The sequence below is a fragment of the Erythrolamprus reginae genome, chromosome 5 (assembly GCF_031021105.1).
Source record: "Erythrolamprus reginae isolate rEryReg1 chromosome 5, rEryReg1.hap1, whole genome shotgun sequence".
Classification (NCBI taxonomy): Eukaryota; Metazoa; Chordata; class Lepidosauria; order Squamata; family Dipsadidae; genus Erythrolamprus; species Erythrolamprus reginae.
Genome location: NC_091954.1, coordinates 10,136,020 through 10,158,501, shown reverse-complemented (window position 1 = coordinate 10,158,501; position 22,482 = coordinate 10,136,020). Strand labels below are relative to the sequence as shown.

The window sequence follows — 22,482 nt, the reverse complement described above, 5'->3', positions numbered from 1 at the left end:
ACTGTTGCTTATAATTCCATGTGAAGATTAATTAGCCGATGATCCCTATCAAAAATACATTATTGATTCATTTATAAATGATAAAATTCATTAAAATATTAATTCATCTAGAAATTACTTTTCCATGGGGTAATTCATCAGGCCCACTAAAAATATATGAAATATCAGTCCATTTCAAATCATACATACTTCTTTGCCTACTACGGCAAATTTACGGCACTCCAATTTAACAACCGCAACAGTGATAAATCTGTGGCATCTTTTGAAAACTTCACAAAAGCTTTGCCCAAGATGGCAAACACCAAATTAGCATAAATAAATACAATAAGAGAAATGTATAGAACCATTTTCCAAATAACCTGATCACACTGCATAATCACTCCTATCAGTGAAGTGAAACCAGTTGTCCTCATCTATCAATCATATGAACATGGATACCTGATAAGATTTTCCTTATATTTGCAACTTTAAAGCTATTAGAATGGTGAGGAATGTCAAACTCAAAGTGTGATTGGCAACCTGCCTAGGAGATACTGTACACCATTCCTTGTATGAGGGTCGCCCAGAAAGTAATGTGTTAGTACAAGGTACATGGTTGTTAGGGTTTGCCATTGTAAACTACCTATTGTAGTCTCTTGTATTTTCACTTTAAATATTTTGGGCTGGTTCGCCATAAGAGGGCGCCAGCACTCCTTTGCCTTGAGGTGGGAGTGTATTTGCCTAGTGCTTATTATATTGTATGGCTTAGTGCTTGTTATGGATTGTTTCTATTTTGTATATATGTAAATAGTACTTGTTAAGCATAACTAAGTCTGTGTCTATTTGTTTCTTTGGCTTTGCCACACATCCACACTCTGTTTAAATTCTCTGCTCAGTGTATGTCAAAGGTCTCATAGCCTAGCTATACCGAGACATACCAACATAATGCATCACATTTTTTTTCTCAGCCTACAGTAATGGTATGAATGCAGAACTTTAGATATTGTCAGGAGTGTGTGTGTAAATTTTGTATTTCTTCAGACCGATAGTGTAGCTGTAGCAGTGTTTTGAAATGGCAACTCTAAGTGATGTGCATTACAAGCAGCGCATCACCATTGAATTTCTCACTTTGGAGAAAGAAACTGTTGGGAACATTCATAAACGTTTGTGTACAGTTTATGGAGAATCTGCAGTTGACAGAAGTACGGTCAGTCGCTGGGCCCGGAGGGTGAGGCCATTAGAGGTGATTCGCAGAGTGCAGAAATGGCTTTGTGACCAGAACAAGGAGAGGTACCGATGGGGCATACGTGCCCTTGTGTCTCCCTAGAGCAGTGGTTCTCAACCTTTCTAATGCCGCGACCCCTTAATACAGTTCCTCATCTTGTGGTGACCCCCAACTATAAGTTTAGCGCCAATTCTTCCAACAGATATTTAAGCTGACTGGCAAGAGGTCATAGGGAGACACCCCCCCTGTAAACGCCTGATTGGTTGGATTGTAAAAATATGTTCCGAGATGCCAGAATAGAAGCTTTAGTTGCTAACACCATTGGAAATTTGTCTTTTCCCATGGTCTTAGGCGACCCCTGTGAAATGGTCGTTCGACCCCCAAAGGGATCCCGACCCCAAGGTTTGTTTGTTTGTTTGTTTATTTATTTATTTATTTATTTATTTATTTATTTATTTATTTATTTATTTATTTATTTATTTATTTATTTATTTATTTATTTATTTATTTATTTATTTATTTATTTATTTATTTATTTATTTATTTATTTATTTATTTATTTATTTATTTATTTATTTATTTATTTATTTATTTATTTATTTATTTATTTATTTATTTATTTATTTATTTATTTATTTATTTATTTATTTATTTATTTATTTATTTATTTAGTCCAATACATAATGAGGGTTTTAGTGGGTATATATCTATATACACATAGTAAAATGCATGAAGAATGTTATAGAGGAGATATTCATCGTAAAATATATCTATGAAAGAATAGAAAAGAAGATATAGTAATAGAACGTATCAATGAAAGAATAGAAGAAGAGATATCGGAACAGAAGAAAGGTATAGGAGATATAGGAGAGCAGTAGGACAGGGGACGGAAGGCACTCTAGTGCACTTGTACTCGCCCCTTACTGACCTCTTAGGAATCTGGATAGGTCAACCGTAGATAATCTAAGGGTAAAGTGTTGGGGGTTTGGGGATGACACTATGGAGTCCGGTAATGAGTTCCACGCTTCGACAACTCGGTTACTGAAGTCATATTTTTTACAGTCAAGTTTGGAGCAGTTAATATTAAGTTTAAATCTGTCGTGTGCTCTTGTGTTGTTGTGGTTGAGAACCACTGCCCTAGAGGAAGACCATAGAACGGGATGGAGATTACGTGGAAAAATAGGGAGTGCAGAAGAAACATAATTCTTTCTTGTGTGTAAGTTTCATTGTGTTCAATAAATAATTGTCGAAGAAAAAAAATGTGGTGCGTTACTTTCTGGGCGACCCTCGTACATAAGTACTTTTCAAAGTTCCCAAGTCTACATTTTACTTTATTTATTATTGCAAAGCAGATGATTTAGCATTTTACCCCAACCAGAAAAGTATGACATCTCAAGGTTGAACTGCAGAAGTAGATATGACCTATGATCACATTTCTTACGACTTTCAGTTAAGAGAAGACTCCAGAAAGAAGGTACTGACCTCATTGATGAACGTTTGCGCTCCCCTTGGGCTCAGAAGCAAGATGGCTCTCCGTAGCGTATCTCGGTAGCGGTTCAACTCTTCGGTTTTCATGGAAGTAAAAAGGCTTGCAAAAACTCTGCTGATGTTCCTGTCTACTTTTTGTAAAGACACGTCAAGTCCCAGCTTTGAAGCCTGATCCAGAAATCCTTGCAGGCCGCGAATATCTGCCGAAGAGAAACAAGAATAATCTTCAGGTCTCTAAGAAAGAGAACATAGCTCTGAGCAAAGAAGAAAGCCATGACAAAGGTCAAAAAACTGGCTGTCCAACTCTAAAGATGACAAAGCGAAAAATAACCAAAATTGCTTAATATAAACCAAAATAAAGATATGTATAATTAAAAACCAATACAATCCCTGTCTGAGTTCAATCCACTTGATAACTATTAGAAATCTTCTAATATTACAACTTACGATTAACTTTCACTAACAAAAAATATAATATAATCCATCTAAGTCGTCACAATCCAAACGCCTGCTTGCTTGCAGGTATTACTTCTCCTCTCTCTATCTCTCTTTTCTTTCTTTCTTCTCTCTTTCTTTCTCCCTTTTTTCCCTTTCTACCCCTTCGCTTTTTACATTACTGTTGGATTATCAAATATTACAGCTATAAGATTATTCAAATAAGAATTCTAAATACGAAATATTTACATATGGACAAATACTTGGAATGTGTATACAATCATATATATAAGCTGTGATATAACAATACTGTTTACCCCACTCCCCTCCCACTTCTCTTTTCTGTACTCCCATCCCCCTTTCACCCTGTTTTACTCCTTTTTGCATAAACCAATAAAGTATATTTAAACAAAAAAAAAAAACCAACAACCCTGAGCTGTCCCTTAGCTTGTCAAAGAGGCTTCTTTTAGCCTGCTGGATTTTACTCTGAATAAACCCAAATCTCATTGATTTGGAAGGTAGTGTGACATTCCTGAAATAGAAGACAAAGCACAAACTCACAGAAGGTATGTAGTAATTGAATACTTTTTCCTGAATCATTCTTTCTGATGGCGAAAGTTCACGGCCATTTGAGAAATTCTTTGACTTTCCCAATTAGATTCATGGCAGGATGTGTTATCAAGCTTGGTAAGTTTTCACTAAGTGTCCTATTCGCTCCCATAGAAGAATCTTCTACTCTATGCTAGGGGTTGGCAAACTTAAACAAAGAAGAGAGAGAGAAAAAAAAAGAAAGAGGGGGAGAAAGAGAAAGAGAGAGAGGGAGAGAGAGAAAGAAAGAAGGAAGGAAGGAGAGAGAGAAAGAGAGAAAAGAGGAAGCAATAGAGAAACAGAAATAAAGAAAGAAAGAAAGAAAGAAAGAAAGAAAGAAAGAAGGAAGGAAGGAAGGAAGGATTGATATATTTTTTTTGCTAATTTTTTGGGCAAAAAAATTTTTCTTAGCCCCCACCCCCCACCCCGCTCAATGGTGTCCCTCTTTCCCAATCTTAATTGAGGCAGAACAAACAGTGACCTTGGCTAGGAGGAAGGAATGTTTGGTTGTGTCTAGTAATTTTCCCCCTGACTATCTATCTATCTGTCTGTCTGTCTGTCTGTCTGTCTGTCTGTCTGTCTGTCTGTCTGTCTGTCTGTCTGTCTGTCTGTCTGTCTGTCTATCTTATCTATCTATCTATCTATCTATCTATCTATCTATCTATCTATCTATCTATCTATCTATCTATCTATCTATCTATCTAGTCCAATGCACAATAATACACAATGAAGGTTATAGAGGTTATACTCGAGTAAAATATATTAGAGAAAGAATAGAACTGAAAATTTAGGAAAAGACTATATCAATTAGAGAGTAGAAGGATATTATGACAGTAGTATAAGAAGAATAGAATAGAACAGTGTTTTTCAACCAGTGTGCCGTGGCACACTAGTGTGCCGCGAAGCTCAGCAAGAGAGAGAAAGAGAGAAAGAGAGAAAGCAAGAGAGAGAGAGAAACAGAGAAAAAGAAAGCAAGAGAGAAAGAGAAAGTGAAAGAAAGCAAGAGAGAGAAAGAGAGAGAAAGAAAGCAAGAGAGAAAGAAAGAGAGAGAAAGAAAGCAAGAGAGAAAGAGAGAGAGAAAGAAAGCAAGAGAGAGAAAGAGAGATAGAAAGAGAGGGAGGGAAGGAGGGAGAGAGAAAGAGAGCAAAAAAGAGAGGAAGGAAGGGAGAAAGAAAGAGGGATGGAGAGAGAGAAGAAGGAAGAGAGAGAGAGAAAGAGGGAGAGAAATAGAGCAAAAGGGAGGAAGAGATAGAGAGAATTTTTTTGTCCAAACTTTTTTAGCCCCCCCATTCCCCCCCCCCGCTCAATGTGCCCCATGATTTTGTATATGTAAAAAATGTGCCGCAGCTCAAAAAAGGTTGAAAATCACTGGAATAGAAGAATAGTAGATACGATATATGAGATATAGGAGAGACAATAGGACAGGGGACGGGAGGCATGCTAGTGCACTTATTCACGACCCTCACTACCCCTCCTGTTAAATATGCGCTGAGGTAAATGTAAATAGTTGAAATGGTTGGTGCGTTCTGATTGGCTAAGAGTTTGACAGTAGGATTTTTAGCGGGAAAAATAAAGTATAAAAGGAGCGCACTGGCACTGTTTATTCCAGTCGCGTTCTTATACAAGGAGTCACTTACAAAAAGAGCTGTCCTGTGTTTACAAATAAAAAGAGCTTTAAGAACCGACTGCCTCAGTATTTTTCACCTCCCATCCCCCCCTTATGCTGTGACAGGCCGAACTCTCTAACTCCACAGACTTGGCCTCTTCCAGGTCCTGTCGACTAAGGCAGTGTTTCCCAACCTTGGCAACTTGAAGATATTTGGACTCCCCAGCGAATGCTGGGAGTTGAAGTCCAGATATCTTCAAGTTGCCAAGGTTGGGAAACACTGGACTAAGCAATGCAGGTTGGCGGGACCACAGGCGAGGGCCTTCTCTGCGGCTGCCCCGGCTCTATGGAACCCAATGTCTTTACTGCTTCCACCCAGCTGGACTTTTGTAAGGCCACAAAGACCTGTCTTTGCCAGCAGGCCTGGGGTGGGGTCCATAAATTTACATCCTTGTTGGCCAGGTCTATGAATGGTATGCATGTGTATGATTGTGACTGACTTTTTGAATAACTTTTTCATGGGGTTTCAGTTTTAGATAATGTTTTTGTTTCAGATAATGTTTGACTTCTTTTTTATCCCTTCATATCTATTTATAAGTTGGCCTTCTCCAGGTCCTGTTGACTAAACAATGTCGGCTGGTGGGTCCCAGGGAATGAGCCTTCTCTGTGGCGGCCCCAACCCTCTGGAACCAGCTCCCCCCCACCCTCCTCGCCTTTCGTAAACTCCTTAAAACCCAACTTTGTCGCCAGGCATGGGGGAATTGAGATATCTCCCCCGGGCCTATACAATTTATGTATGGTATGTTTGTATGCAGGTCTGCTTAATAATGGGTTTTTTAAAATGTTTTTAAAATTATTAGATTTGTTATAAATTGTTTTATTTTGTTGTGATAATAACAAAACACAATATTTTTTTTATTATTGTTGTAAGCTGCCCTGAGTCCTTCAAGATTGGGCGGCGTAGAAGCCGAATAAATAATAAATAATAATAATAATTCTGAATTCCTAAACCTAAAGCCTGAAGTGCATTCTTTTTTGTGTGTGTGCAACAATCACACATTGCCAGACTCCTTCTAAAAAGGCAATCACTGCCACTAAAGAGGAGGTAATCACAAACAAAGTAGAACCAAGGATTATATGCAGGTTCCCGAAGACCAATGATAGTGCTTTTCAGCAAAAGAAAACAAGGATTTTCAAAGCTGCCACATGTTGGTATTTGAAACTCCATGGGCTAAATCCAGCGTCATGTGGGTTTCATTATGCTCGGGGTGACAAACTTCAGAAAGCCCAACCGGTTGGAAGAAATATGCAGAGAATTACAGTATTATGGATTAAATATCTGAGAACTCTGATTACCCTCGTAGCTGTTTCCTATACATGTTGAAATATTAATAAAAAATACCATGGGGGCATTTTACTAACGCAAATACATGTTGTTGATCTTGTATTTATTTTGTTTTCTATATTCCAATGCTTATTCTGAAAGTGAAAACCCGTTTGTGAAGAAACATAAGTGGAGAGCCTGATTTTTGAGAATAAATTTTATTTCCCAACCTGTCAATAGGAAAATTACAATACTGGAAGCAAACCCACTATCTGAAATGAGGCAAGCATTAAATTCTGAACTTCAGTGTTTGTTTATTTCATTTGATTGATTGATTTTGTCAGAACATATTTATTTATTATTTAGATTTGTATGCTGCCCCTCTCCGCGGACTCGATATTACAGATATTATCTTGTATATCTTATTATTATTGGACCAGAATACCTTCGGGACCGCCTTCTGCCGCACGAATCCCAGCGACCGATCAGGTCCCACAGATTTGGCCTTCTCCGGGTCCCGTCGACAAAACAATGTCGTCTGGCGGGCCCCAGGAGAAGAGCCTTCTCTGTGGTGGCCCCAGCCCTCTGGAATCAACTCCCCCTGGAGATTAGGACTGCCCCCACCCTTCTTGCCTTTTGCAAATTACTGAAAACCCACCTATGTTGCCAGGCTTGGGGGAGCATAACTGACTCTTGCTGTTTCATGTTATGTATGGTTTAATTGAATGGTATGACTGTTTAATAATGGGTTTTTATAATTGTTTTCAATATTAGATTTGTGCTTTGTATTTTGTTGTGAGCCGTTCCGAGTCTTCGGAGAGGGGCGGCATACAAGTCTAATCAATAATAATAATAATAATAATAATAATAATAATAATAATAATAATAATAATAATAGTTGTTGTTGTTGTTGTTGTTGTTATTATTATTATTATTATTATTATATGCTGTTTTTATTATTGTTGTTAGCCGTCCTGAGTCTATGGAGAAGGGCGGCATACAAATCTAATAAATAAATAAATAAATAAATGAATGAACGAACGAACGAACGAACGAACGAACGAACAAACAAACAAACAAACAAACAAACAAACTATTATTATTATTATTATTACTATTATATGCTGTTTTTATTATTGTTGTTAGCAGTCCTGAGTCTATGGAGAAGGGCGGCATACAAATCTAATAAATAAATAAATAAATGAATGAATGAATGAATGAAGGAAGGAAGGAAGGAATGAAGGAATGAAGGAACGAAGGAACAAACAAACAAACAAACAAACTATTATTATTATTATTATTATTATTATTATTATTATTATTTATTGGTACTAACATAAACATAAACAATGTAAATACAGATAAATGAAGGCAGTGGAACAGGGGCTATAGGCATGCTGGTGCGCTTTTGCACGCCCCTTACAGACCTCTTAGGAATGGGGTGAAGTTGACAGCAGATATTGTAATGTTAAAGTTTTTGGGGTTTGGGGAAGAAACCACAGTGTCAGGTAGTGCATTCTAGGCATTGATCACTCTATTGCTGAAGTCATATTTTCTGCAGTTGAGTTTGGAGTGGTTAACATTGATACTATTAAACTTTTTACTAAGTCTGCACTTCTATTTCTACTAGTTTTTTCTCTCTTTTTTTAAAAAAAATATAATTTTATTGATTTTTTAATTTTTTTTTTACAAAAGACAAAACATAAAGCATAAATGTGCCATCACCACAAAGAAAAAGAAAAATTCCCTTCACCAAGGAAGATTCAATTTTGTATCCTTCATTGGCTTCATCTCTGGGTTACAGTAAGACCTCACCTATCGCTGGTGTTACGTTCCAGACCCGGCCCCGATAGGTGAAATCCGCAATGGGGAATTTATCGACTGATAGTACTTATTTCAGTATTTATATTGTAATTGTTTTGTAAGTTTTCATTGTTTTAAGTGTTTATAAACCCTTCCCACACAGTATTTATTTTAGATACAGTATTTAAATACAGTATTTACAATTTTAGAATTTTTTTTAAAAAAAACCTGCCGATCGAGTTCCGCGGGCTGTTTAAATTTGCCGATCGACTTCCTCAGAAACCCGCAAACCAGCGAAGATCCACAAATGATTTTTCTCATTAATATTTCTTGAAAACCCGCGATGAAGTGAAGCCGCAGTAGGTGAAGCGCGATATAGCGAGGGACTACTGTACATTGTTCATTCTTTATAAAGTGATTGAATTTTATTTCTTACATTTGCATCTACTAGTTTTTTCTCATCATTCCTATCACCCTTTTCCTCCCACTTAGGACTGTATGACTGTAACTTGTTGCTTGTATCCTAACATTTTTATTAATGTTGCTTCTTCATTGCTTATTTGACCCTTATGACAATCATTAAGTGTTGTACCATATGATTCTTGACAAATGTATATTTTATTTTATGTACGCTAAGAGCATATGCACCAAGACAAATTCCTTGTGTGTCCAATCACACTTGGCCAATAAAATTCTATTCTATTCTATTCTATTCTATTCTATTGTTTCTTCGTTGCTTATTTGACCTCTATGACAATCATTAAGTGTTGAACCACATGATTCTTGACAAAAGTACAGTATCTTTTTTCTTTTATGTACGCTGAGAGCATATGCACCAAGACAAATTCCTTGTGTGTCCAATCACACTTGGCCAATAAAGAATTCTATTCTATTGTATTCTGTTCTATTCTGTTCTGTTCTATTCTATTCTATTCTATTCTGAATCTATTGTGTGCTCGTCTATTGTGTATTGTGCATTCAGAGGGAAACTATTTTAACTTGGAACAAGCATTTAAATGAAAATCCAAGAAAAATCTAATTTCAGAGCAAGAAAATCACATAGGACGGGGAAATATTTCCCAAATACAAATGATAATCTTAACATTTTTAATCAACAAGACTAAATTATGAATCTGGCAAACTCTAGTCCCCCAAACCAAGCTTAGGATCTCTTGCACTCAAAGCCTGACGGTCGTTCAGAGTTGGAATGACAAAAGGGCTACGCAGGATTCTGTAAACTGTCCCAAGAAAGTGAGAGGTTCCTGCAAACCAAGCGCGACAAAGCAGGGTATAAATCAGGAACATAACGGTGAAACAGTCCGAATGCCAAGAAAAACTGATAACAGGGTCTTCAAGGAGAAAGAATTTATGAAGATTGGATTTAAGCAGCTTGACTTTTGGGTTTTCTAGATGTTTTTATAGCTGGTGCTTCTCTTGACCTTTAGGTGTTACAGCTCAGTTCTGTTTTGAGTAATTCCTGGAAATTTGAGGGTTTTTTAAATCTTTTTTTGCCTGAAGCTGTGCTGGCAGGGTTCTCCTCTTAATATCTTCATATAAAGTGGTACATAAGTGGTACCCTATCTAAGAACGCCTCTACTTATGAACTTTTCTAGATAAGAACCAGGTGTTCAAGATTTTTTTTTTGCCTCTTTTCAAGAACCATTTTCCACTTACAAACCCAGGCCTCCAAAACTGTAACCGGAAAAGGCAGGGAGAAGCCTCTGTGGGGCCTCTCTAGGAATCTCCTGGGAGGAAACATGGCCAGAAAAGTTGGGGAGAAGCCTCTGTGGGGCCTCTCTAGGAATCTCCTGGGAGGAAACATGGCCAGAAAAGTTGGGGAGAAGCCTCCGTGGGGCCTCTCTAGGAATCTCCTGGGAGGAAACATCGCCAGAAAAGTTGGGGAGAAGCCTCTGTGGGGCCTCTCTAGGAATCTCCTGGGAGGAAACATGGCCAGAAAAGGTGGGGATAAGCCTCCGTGGGGCCTCTCTAGGAATCTCCAGGGAGGAAACATGGCCAGAAAAGTTGGGGAGAAGCCTCCGTTGGGCCTCTCTAGGAATCTCCTGGGAGGAAACATGGCCAGAAAAGGAGGGGAGAAGCCTCCGTGGGGCCTCTCTAGCAATCTCCTGGGAGGAAACATGGCCAGAAAAGTTGGGGAGAAGCCTCCGTTGGGCCTCTCTAGGAATCTCCTGGGAGGAAACTTGGCCAGAAAAGTTGGAGAGAAGCCTCCGTGGGGCCTCTCTAGGAATCTCCTGGGAGGAAACATGGCCAGTAAAGTTGGGGAGAAGCCTCCGTGGGGCCTCTCTATGAATCTCCTGGGAGGAAACATGGCCAGAAAAGGAGGGGAGAAGCCTCCTTGGGGCCTCTCTAGGAATCTCCTGGGAGGAAACATGGCCAGAAAAGTTGGGGAGAAGCCTCCATGGGGCCTCTCTAAGAATCTCCTGGGAGGAAACATGGCCATAAAAGTTGGAGAGAAGCCTCCGTGGGGCCTCTCCAGGAATCTCCTGGGAGGAAACAGGGCCTCCATCTCCCCTGTTGTTTCCCAAATCACACCCATTATTTGCTTTTACATTGATTCCTGTGGAAAAAATTGCTTCTCCCTTACAAACCTTTGTACTTAAGAACCTGGTCATGGAACGAATTAAGTTCATAAGTGGAGATACCACTGTATATGTCTACATTCTCAGGGACTTGGAAGCATTCCAGATCCTTCTGTCGTGAAGACAATGGGAGGCAGATCTGGCTGTTCTTCAGTTAGATCAGAGACCCACAAACTTAGCAACGTTAAGACTTGTGGATTTCAATTCCCAGAATTCAATAGCCAGCTATGCCGACTGGAGAATTCTGGGAGGTGAAGTCTACAACTCGTAATGTTGCCAGGTTTGAAGACCTCTGAGTTAGATACTAACTGTGTCTGAGTTTCTCCTTCAATTTCATCTGCACCTCTATAACTGTCTGGTTTGGTTCTGCAACCCAACAAGACTGATACAGACTTCAGAGGAGAATCAGGACTGCAGAAAAAATAATTGCTGCCAATCAACCTGCCTTCCATTGAGGACCTGTATACTGCACGAGTCAAAAAGAGGGCTGTGAAAATATTTACTGATCCCTCGCATCCTGGACACAAATTGTTTCAACTCCTACCCTCAAAACGTCGCTACAGAGAACTGCACACCAAGACAACTAGACACAAACAGTTTTTTCCCGAATGCCATCACTCTGCTAAACAAATAATTCCCTCAACACTGTCTAACTATTTTCTAAGTCTGCACTCCTATTACTAATAGTTTTTTCCCCATCATTTCTATCACCCATTTCCTCCCACTTATGACTGTAGGACTCTAACTTGTTGCTTGTATCCTTAAGATTTTTATTAATATTGTTTCTTCATTGCTTATTAGACCCCTATGATAATCAATAAGTGTTGTACCTTGTGATTCTTGACAAATTTATCCTTTTTTTTCTTTTATGCACAATGAGAGCATATGCACCAAAGGCAAATTCCTTGTGTGTCCAATCACACTTGACCAATAAAGAATTCTATTCTATTCTATTCTATTCTTTGAGCCAGATCTGAAGGTTTCTGCTTGGTCTGCTTTTGAAAATAATGATTCCTGCACAATTCTTCTTCCTCGTGCAATTAATATGAACTTCAGAACTTCAAATGCAAGTACAAAATTGATTTGATTTGACTGATTTGATTTATTGGATTTGTATGCCGTCCCTCTCCGGAGACTCGGGGTGGCTAACAACAATAATAGAACAGTATACAAAATAATCCAATAGTAAAAACAATTAAAAACCCACTAAAGTAAAAACCAAACATACATTCAGACATACCATGCATAAAATTGTAAAGGCCTAGAGTATCTCAGTTCCCCCATGCCTGACGGCAGAGGTGGGTTTTAAGAAGCTTATGAAAGGCAAGGAGGGTGGGGGCAATTCTAATCTCTGGGGGGAGTTGGTTCCAGAGGGCCAGGGCCGCCACAGAGAAGGCTCTTCCCCTGGGTCCCGCCAAGTAGCATTGTTTAGTTGACGGGACCCGGAGAAGGCCCACTCTGTGGGACCTAACTGGTCGCTGGGATTTGTGCAGCAGAAGGCGGTCCCTGAGATCATCTGGTCCGGTGCCATGAAGGGCTTTATAGGTCATAACCAACACTTTGAATTGTGACCGGAAACTGATCGGCAACCAATGCAGACTGCGGAGTGTTGGTGTAACATGGGCATATTTGGGAAAGCCCATGACTGCTCTCGCAGCTGCATTCTGCACGATCTGAAGTTTCCGAACACTTTTCAAAGGTAGCCCCATGTAGAGAGCATTACAGTAGTCGAACCTCGAGGTGATGAGGGCATGAGTGACAGTGAGCAGTGACTCCCGGTCCAAATAGGGCCGCAACTGGTGCACCAGGCGAACCTGGTCGAACGCCCCCCTCGCCACAGCTGAAATATGTTTCTCTAATGTGAACTGTGGATCAAGGAGGATGCCCAAGTTGCGGACCCTCTCTGAGGGGGTCAATGATTCTCCCCCCAGGGTAATGGACGGACAGATGGAATTGTCCTTGGGAGGCAAGACCCACAGCCACTCCATCTTGTCTGGGTTGAATTTGAGTTTGTTGACCCCATCCAGCCCCAACAGCCTCCAGGCACTGGCACATCACTTCCACTGCTTCGTTGACTCGACATGGAGTAGGCATACAAATTTAATAAATAAATAAATAAATAAATAAATAAATAAATAAATAAATAAAAATAATAATAATAATAATAATAATAATAATAATAATGAGGAGGAGGAGGAGACATCTCTTCCATTTCAGTGTTGACCATCATAAAAATTAACCAGCTAGCCTTTGTTTGACTTGTACCAGCTTCTGAATAAATCTCATTGACATCATTAATTTACAGCACTTCTTTCTAGTTCATTGGCACATACTCAAAGTACCAGCCTTTGATAAATCTTCATCTAAGAGATAAACACCCTGGCTTGTACCTATTGAAATGGCTACGTTTTTTGCATCTGTCTCATGTATTTCCTGTCCTTGTGGGAAGTATCAAAGGATATCAGTTCTTCCCAGGGCGTATTATATTTTCATTGTCCTACCAGCTCACTGATTCTCTATTTACCTTTACCGGCTACACCCCACACTTTATCTTATTGGCATTTATTGTTAGTCCAAGTGGACGACTCCAATTTTCCAAGCTAGCGAAGAGAATCATTATTGCCTCTGGGCTTCTGACATGATTTACGTAAGCTAAGGAGCTTAACTTTAGATCAGGACAACTTTCAATATAAATAACTGGTTTGAAGGTTTAGGGTATGTTTTTAAAAGCTTTTTAGTCCTATCACTATAAAACAAAGGCAAAGTTTGATCACAACGGGCTCCATTTCCTGTCTATTTCCATAAAATGACCTGAACTTTTCAATCATATTGGTTTTTTAAAATATATATATTGTAAACTATCAAGGTATCTGATAAATTATGGGCATGACAAATTAACGTAAATAGAATAGAATAGAGCAGTGTTTTTCAACCAGTGTGCCGTGGCACACTAGTGTGCCGCGAGACATGGTCAGGTGTGCCGCGAAGCTCAGAGAAAGAAAACAAGAGAGAGAGAAAGAGAGAGAGAGAAAGAGAAAGCAAGCAAGAGAGAAAGAAAACAAGAGAGAAAGCAAGCAACAGAGAGAAAGCAAGCAAGAGAAAGAAAGAGAGAGAAAGAGAACAAGAGAGAAAGAAAGAGAGAAAGCAAGCAAGAGAGAGAAGCAAGCAAGAGAAAGAAGAGAGAGAAAGAGAACAAGAGAGAAAGAAAGCAAGAGAGAAAGCAAGCAAGAGAGAGAAAGCAAGCAAGAGAAAGAAAGAGAGAGAAAGAGAACAAGAGAGAAAAAAAGCAAGAGAGAAAGCAAGCAAGAGAGAAAGCAAGCAAGAGAAAGAAAGAGAGAGAAAGAGAACAAGAGAGAAAGAAAACAAGAGAGAAAGCAAGCAAGAGAGAAAGAAAACAAGAGAGAAAGCAAGCAAGAGAGAGAAAGCAAGCAAGAGAAAGAAAGAGAGAGAAAGAGAACAAGAGAGAAAGAAAACAAGAGAGAAAGCAAGCAAGAGAGAGAAAGCAAGCAAGAGAAAGAAAGAGAGAGAAAGAGAACAAGAGAGAAAGAAAACAAGAGAGAAAGCAAGCAAGAGAGAGAAAGCAAGCAAGAGAAAGAAAGAGAGAGAAAGAGAACAAGAGAGAAAGAAAGCAAGAGAGAAAGCAAGCAAGAGAGAGAAAGCAAGCAAGAGAAAGAAAGAGAGAGAAAGAGAACAAGAGAGAAAGAAAACAAGAGAGAAAGCAAGCAAGAGAGAAAGCAAGCAAGAGAAAGAAAGAGAGAGAAAGAGAACAAGAGAGAAAGAAAGCAAGAGAGAGAGAGAAAGAAAGCAAGAGAGCGAGAGAAAGAGAGGGAGGGAAGGTGGGAGAGAGAAAGACATAGAGGGAGGGAGGGAGGGAGAGAGAAAGAGAGCAAAAAGAGGAAAGGGAGAAAGAAAGAGGGATGGAGAGAGAAAAAAAGAGGAAGGGAAAAAGAGAGAGGGAGAGAGAAATAGAGTGAAAGGGAGGAAGAGAGAGAATTTTTTTGTCCAATATTTTTTTAGCCCCCCCCCCCCCACTCAATGTGCCCCATGGTTTTGTAAATGTAAAAAATGTGCCGTGGCTCAAAAAAGGTTGAAAATCACTGGAATAGAGTAGCATAGGGTAGGGTAGGATAGAATGAAAAATAAATTATAGAAATTAAGAAAGAATGTAATAGAATAGAATAGAGTAGAGTAGGGTAGGGTAGGGTAGGGTAGAATGAATAATAAAGTATAGAATAGAATAGAATAGAATTCTTTATTGGCCAAGTGTGATTGAACACACAAGGAATTTGTCTTTGGTGCACATGCTCTCAGTGTACATAAAATAAAATATACATTTCTCAAGAATCATGTGGTATAACACCAACACTTAATGATTGTCATATGGGTCAAATGAGCAATGAAGAAACAATCAATATTAATAAAAATGAATAAAAATGGTTGTTTATTTAATGCTGCCAGGATTTCTTCTGCTCTCTAGGAATGGGACAGGCTCAATCCTACAGAAGAAGGAGAAGTAGGTATAGTTTGAGGGGGAACTATTTTAAATGCTTGGAGTTCCACATTTTCTGAATTATTTTTTTGTTGAGCCAAACCATTAGTTCTACTAGTGGACAGTCACTTAAACATGAGACAGTGGTGGGCTGTAGCAGCCACAAAAGCTAATAATGCAATCTTGGTTGTATAAACTGAATCATAGAATCAAAATAGCAATAGCAATAGCAATAGCATTTAGACTTATATACCACCACAGTGCTTTTACAGCCTTCTCTAAGTGGTTTACAGAATCAGCATATTGCCCTCAACAATCCGGGTCCTCATTTTACCCACCTCGGAAGGCTGAGTCAACCTTGAGCTGGTGGTGAGATTTGAACTACAGCTAGCAGCCAATAAAATTCTATTGGCCAATAAAATTCTATTCCATTCTATTCTATTAAAGATGGCCAACTTGATGTCATTCATGTCAAGGGTTTGGGTTATGGTTAGGGTGCCTGGCCTCTCCCCGCCTCAAAGAGATACAATTTCCCTATCTATTTACTATTACTGAACATCCAAAATATACTATTTAATTCTATGTATATATGTCCTATGTGTACATTTATTTATTTATTAGATTTGTATGCCACCCCTCTCCGTAGACTCGGGGCGGCTAACAACAGTAGTAAACAGCATATAACAAATCTAATATTTAAAATAATTAAAAACCCTTATTTAAAACCAAACATACACACAAACATACCATGCATAAATTGTATAGGCCTAGGGGGAAAAGGGTAGTTCAGTTCCCCCAAGCCTGACGACAGAGGTTGGTTTTAAGGAGCTTACAAAAGGCAAGGAGAGTGGGGGCAATTCTGATCTGCGGGGGAAGTTGGTTCCAGAGGTTGGGGGCTGCCACGGAGAAGGCTCTTCCCCTGGGTCCTGCCAGACGACATTGTTTAGTTGATGGGACCCGGAGAAGACCGACTCTGTGGGACCTAACCGGTCGCTGGGATTCGTGCGGCAGAAGGCAGTCCCGGATGTATTCTGGTCCGATGCCATGAAGGGCTTTATAGGTCATAACCAACACTTTGAATTGTGACCGGAAACCGATCGGCAACCAATGCAGACTGTGGAGTGTTGGTGTAACATGGGCATATTTGGGAAAGCCCATGATTGCTCTTGTAGCTACATTCTGCACGATCTGAAGTTTCCGAACACTCTTCAAAGGTAGCTCCATGTAGAGAGCGTTACAGTAATTGAGCCTCGAGGGGATGAGGGCATGAGTGACTGTGACCAGTGACTCCCGGTCCACATGTATATATTACATACATATTACACCCAAGCACACAAAAATATACATTATCTACTATATAAACTGTATGTCTATGCAAATACACACACACATGCACAGCTCTTCTAAAATTATACACATTCAACCTCATTTACTGTGATAAGAAAAACATACCAAGAATTTTTAAAAAATTACCGGTTCTGCTTAGGTGACCAAAATTTTTCTACCGGTTCTGCGTATCTGACCATACCCATAGGAGGCCATCACCGGAATACCCCACTGTTGAAAGAGATCCTTTCTCATTCTTAACCCAACCCAAAGTCTCAGAAATGAAATCACTGTTGATCTTTACAATCCAAACAGCAACGTTCCCACCAGGGATGACTCACGCCTAGGCACAGCATCAGCATAACAGCATTGAAGACAATTTACTCACAATATTGTTTCCCTCCTGTGGCCTGGGAAAAAAGCCCCCTGGCAATTTTCCAGTTCAAAGAAGTAAAGATACAATTTCAAGGGAATTCAACACGCCGCTTACCGCTTACTCAAGATTCATAGGGTCTGGGTTGGTTTTACACACCCAAAACATACCTGTAATGTCTTCTCGTACTGGAGAATTCCTATTGAAAAGGTTGGTGGCTGGCATTAGAAAAATAGAAGATTGACGGCAGAAAAAGACCTCATGGTCCATCTAGTCTTGCCCTTAAACTATTTCCTGTATTTTATCCTAGGATGGATATTTTTATTTATTTAATCAATTAACTTTGTCCAATACACAATAATACACAATTTAGGTATTAGAGGACACCTTCAAGGAAATAAAATTAGAGAAGGAATAGAAGAGAGAGTATAGGATAAAATAAATCAATGAGAGAATCGAAGAAAGATAAAGGGATAGAAGAGAAGAGATATGGGATATAGGAGAGACAATAGGACAAAGGTAGGAAGGCACTCTAGTGCACTTATGCACGCCCCTTACTGACCTTTAAGGAATCTGGAGAGGTCAACCGTGTACAGTCTAAGGGTAAAATGTTGCGGGTTAGGGGATGATACTCCGGAGTCCGGTAATGAGTTCCATGCTTCAACAACTCTGTTACTAAAGTCATATTTTTTTCAGTCAAGTTTGGAGCGGTTAATATTGAGCTTGAATCTGTTATGTGCTCTTGTGTTGTTGTGGTTGAAGCTGAAGTAGTCATTGACAGGCAGGACGTTGCAGCATATGATCTTGTAGGCGATGCTTAAAATCATGTTTAAGGCATCATAGTTTTAAGCTTTGAAGCTTATGTTTACGTTTATCCCAGGCATGTTTAAATTCAGTTACAGTGGATTTACCAACCAACTCTGCTGGAAGTTTGTTCCAAGCATCTACTACTCTTTCAGTAAAACGAAAGATTTCCATTCATTAAATGAAATGATTAATGCATGCCTTCATTAATCTAGGTTTATGGGGTCTACTCCAGTTTAACTAAAATCACTTAACAAATTTTGTTGGCAGAAACTTAAATTCTTCTACATGGGGAATGGATATTAAAATGAACAAAAATCTAGGAAGGAAATGTTATGAATGTTTACTTCAAAGGAAAAAATGGCGGGGGGGGGGGAGAAGATATATTGATGTTCTGGTTAGCTCTGGCCCAGCTCCTGTCCCAAGGACTGTGGATGTGGGGGAGACATCCACATGCTGCAGGCCTGGTTTGCCCCCCGTGGAATCTGATGATGAAGGCTCCTCTGACCAAGAAGACATGAGTGACAGGGAGGAGAACAGTGTGGCAGACAGCTCAGAAGGAGATCAATTATCTAGCTCCTCCTTGGATTCAGAACAAGAGTTAATGATACAGCCACGCATGCGGAGAGCGATGCATAGGCAGCAACAATTGAGAGATTATTATCAAAGAAAATGAGGCCACCTGTGGTTGGGTGGGGCTGTGGTAATTAGTAGGTTTGGCCATTGTGGAGGATTATCTGATCCTTGTGTTTCGTGCCTGCCTTGGTGACTTCGACCTTGGTGTGCTGATTTTTCCCCGCTTTGAAACTAAACCAGAGCAAAGTATGTTTCACTTTGTGAAAGAAGAAGGACTGTGAATTGCCTCACAGCTGCAAGCTAAGTATCACAGGACCGATAAGGGACTTGTACAAATTACCAGTTTGTTTGGAGACGAGTGCTCTTAGCTATACCAAAAGAGGGCTTGGTTCAAGTGAATTTTCATTATAAAGAACATTGTTTTGAATTTTCAAACGTGTGTGTGTCTGAAATTTGTCCCTGTGAATTTTTGGAGGAGTCTACCAGAGAGCCCGACAGAACATATCGAAGACAAAAAGAAGAAATTGGGGTAAATCTTTGGTCTATATGGCTCGACAATCCTTGTCTTCCTCTTCCTCCACCTTCTCTTCTTTCTTCTAATCTTTCTCCTGGTATGGTTGTTTAGGAGAAAAAAGGACACACTATCCCACAAAACCTTTGCAAAGAATAAATTCCAGATTGCACAAAAGGGTTTTTTTCCACCCCATCGTGGTGCACTTTGCTAAGTCACAGTTGCAATTCAACTTCAAGCAGCGTTATACACAGAGAAAATAAACCACCTTTTGTTGGTTTCATAAAGGGGTGATGGTTTCATAAATCTTCAATCAGGAGCAGACATGCATTTAAACTAACCTGAATTCTTTACAGCTTGAAGAGAATGCATGGGAATATCTCGTTTACACTATTAGAGAGAATATTAGGTAATAACTTACCTACATTGCTGTTACACTGTTAATCTTTGGATAAGGGCAGTATTATGCCTCCTTTAGCACCTGAGGATAGTGTAAACTGAATTCTTCATGGCTCTTATTACCACTCAAAGAAAAGGGTCTATTTCTCCAGGGAACAAAAAATAACGAATTTTATCAGTTGGACATGTAAGCCAGTAAATAAGATTATGGATTTGGAAACTCAATGCCTCAAAGACTGCAAAAGCAGAGATTATCAGAGAATATGGTTCCCTCACTGAAAAATGAAATAAGGGGCATGCCATCTACAGTCTAAGGGTAAAATGTTGCGGGTTAGGGGATGATACTCCGGAGTCCGGTAATGAGTTCCATGCTTCAACAATTCTGTTACTAAAGTCGTATTTTTTACAGTCAAGTTTGGAGCGGTTAATATTGAGCTTGAATCTGTTATGTGCTCTTGTGTTGTTGTGGTTGAAGCTGAAGTAGTCATTGACAGGCAGGACGTTGCAGCATATGATCTTGTAGGCGATGCTTAAATCATGTTTAAGGCATCATAGTTTTAAGCTTTGAAGCTTATGTTTACGTTTATCCCATCCATATCTCCGGGACCGCCTTTTGCCGCACGAATCCCAGCGACAGATTAGGTCCCACAGAGTTAGCCTTCTCCGGGTCCTGTCAACTAAACAATGTCGTTTGGCGATCCCAGGGGAAGAGCCTTCTCTGTGGCGGCCCCGGCCCTCTGGAACCAGCTCCCCCCTGAGATTAGAACTGGCCCCACCCTCCTTGCCTTTCATAAACTCCTTAAAACCCACCTCTGTCATCAGGCATGGGGGAACTGATATAACTTCCCCATTGTTTATCTATGGTATGTTGTGTGCATGTTTCTTAAATTATGGGTTTTTAGTTTTAATTATTAGATTTGTATTGTACATTGTTTTTTCTATTACTGTTGTGAGCCGCCCCGAGTCAACGGAGAGGGGTGGCATACAAATTTAATAAATAAATAAATAAAATAAATAAATGTCCTACTGTCCTATTGTCCAAATTTACATATACCTACTTGCTTTTGTTTATGTTTATACCATACCTATTATATTGTACACATTTTGATCACAATCTCCTATTCCACAAATTAGAAAAAATGGGGTAGATTACAACACAAAAACCCCAACAAGTTGTCTTCAACAGCTCCAAGTCCACATGGAAAGAGATAGGCAGCAGAGGGGCCCTGTGCTCTTCAACCTTTTTATTAACGATCTAGATGAGAGAATAGAGGGGGAGCTAATCAAATTTGCAGATGACACCAAGCTGGAAGGGGTAGCCGACATCCCAGAGGATAGGCTCAAAATGCAGAATGATCTTGATAGACTATGTTCTGTCGGGCTCTCTGGTAGAATCCTCCCAAAAATTCACAGGTACAAATTTCAGACACACACACGTTTGAAAATTCAAAACAATGTTCTTTATAATGAAAATTCACTTAAACTGAGCCCTCTTTTGGTATAGCAAAGAGCACTCATCTCCAAACAAACTGGTAATTTGTACAAGTCCCTTATCAGTTCTGAGATACTTAGCTTGCAGCTGTGAGGTAATTCACAGTCCTTCTTCTTTCACAAAGTGAAACACACTTTGCTCTGGTTTAGTTTCAAAGTGGGGAAAAATCAGCACACAAAAGGTCAAAGTCAGCAAAGCAGGCACGAAACACCACGATCAGATAATCCTCCACAATGGCCAAACCCACAGGCTGCTATTTATAGCAGCCTCACTAATTACCACAGCCCCACCCAACCACAGGTGGCCTCATTTTCTTTGATAATAATCTCTCAGTTGTTGCTGCCTATGCATCGCTCTCTGCATGCGTGGCTGTATCATTAACTCTTGTTCTGAATCCAAGGAGGAGCTAGATAATTGATCTCCTTCTGAGCTGTCTGCCACACTCTCCTACTCCCTGTCACTCATGTCTTCTTGGTCAGAGGAGCCTTCATCATCAGATTCCACCGGGGGGGGGGAGGGCAAAACAGGCCTGCAGCATGTGGATGTCTCCCCCACATCCACAGTCCTTGGGCCAGGAGCTGGGCCAGAGCTAACCACAACAGACTAACACAGAGACTACCTAACAAAATGAAGTTCAATGTCAAGAAAAGCAAATTCCTACACCTAGGCAAGAAAAACCCAACACACACATTCAAACTGGGAGGTAAATAAAATAAAAAATAAAATAAAATAAAATAAAATAAAATAAAATAAAATAAAATAAAATAAAATAAAATAAAATAAAATAAAATAAAATAAAATAAAATAAAATAAAATAAAATAAAATAAAATAAAATAAAATAAAATAAAATAAAATAAAATAAAATAAAATAAAATAAAATAAAATAAAATAAAATAAAATAAAATAAAATAAAATAAAATAAAATAAAATAAAATAAAATAAAATAAAATAAAATAAAATAAAATAAAATAAAATAAAATAAAATAAAATAAAATAAAATAAAATAAAATAAAATAAAATAAAATAAAATAAAATAAAATAAAATAAAATAAAATAAAATAAAATAAAATAAAATAAAATAAAATAAAATAAAATAAAATAAAATAAAATAAAATAAAATAAAATAAAATAAAATAAAATAAAATAAAATAAAATAAAATAAAATAAAATAAAATAAAATAAAATAAAATAAAATAAAATAAAATAAAATAAAATAAAATAAAATAAAATAAAATAAAATAAAATAAAATAAAATAAAATAAAATAAAATAAAATAAAATAAAATAAAATAAAATAAAATAAAATAAAATAAAATAAAATAAAATAAAATAAAATAAAATAAAATAAAATAAAATAAAATAAAATAAAATAAAATAAAATAAAATAAAATAAAATAAAATAAAATAAAATAAAATAAAATAAAATAAAATAAAATAAAATAAAATAAAATAAAATAAAATAAAATA

The 22,482-nt window shown here is 38.4% G+C and overlaps 1 protein-coding gene across 1 annotated transcript in view; it reads right to left on the bottom strand.

The window, feature by feature from the left end:
* Positions 1-22,482, bottom strand: part of GRID1 (glutamate ionotropic receptor delta type subunit 1) — a 1,069,958-nt gene that overhangs the window by 276,702 nt on the left and 770,774 nt on the right. The window contains exon 5 of the mRNA XM_070753904.1: positions 2,687-2,892. Within this exon, the coding sequence (XP_070610005.1) occupies positions 2,687-2,892 (206 nt within the window). The remainder of the gene's footprint in view (positions 1-2,686; positions 2,893-22,482) is intronic.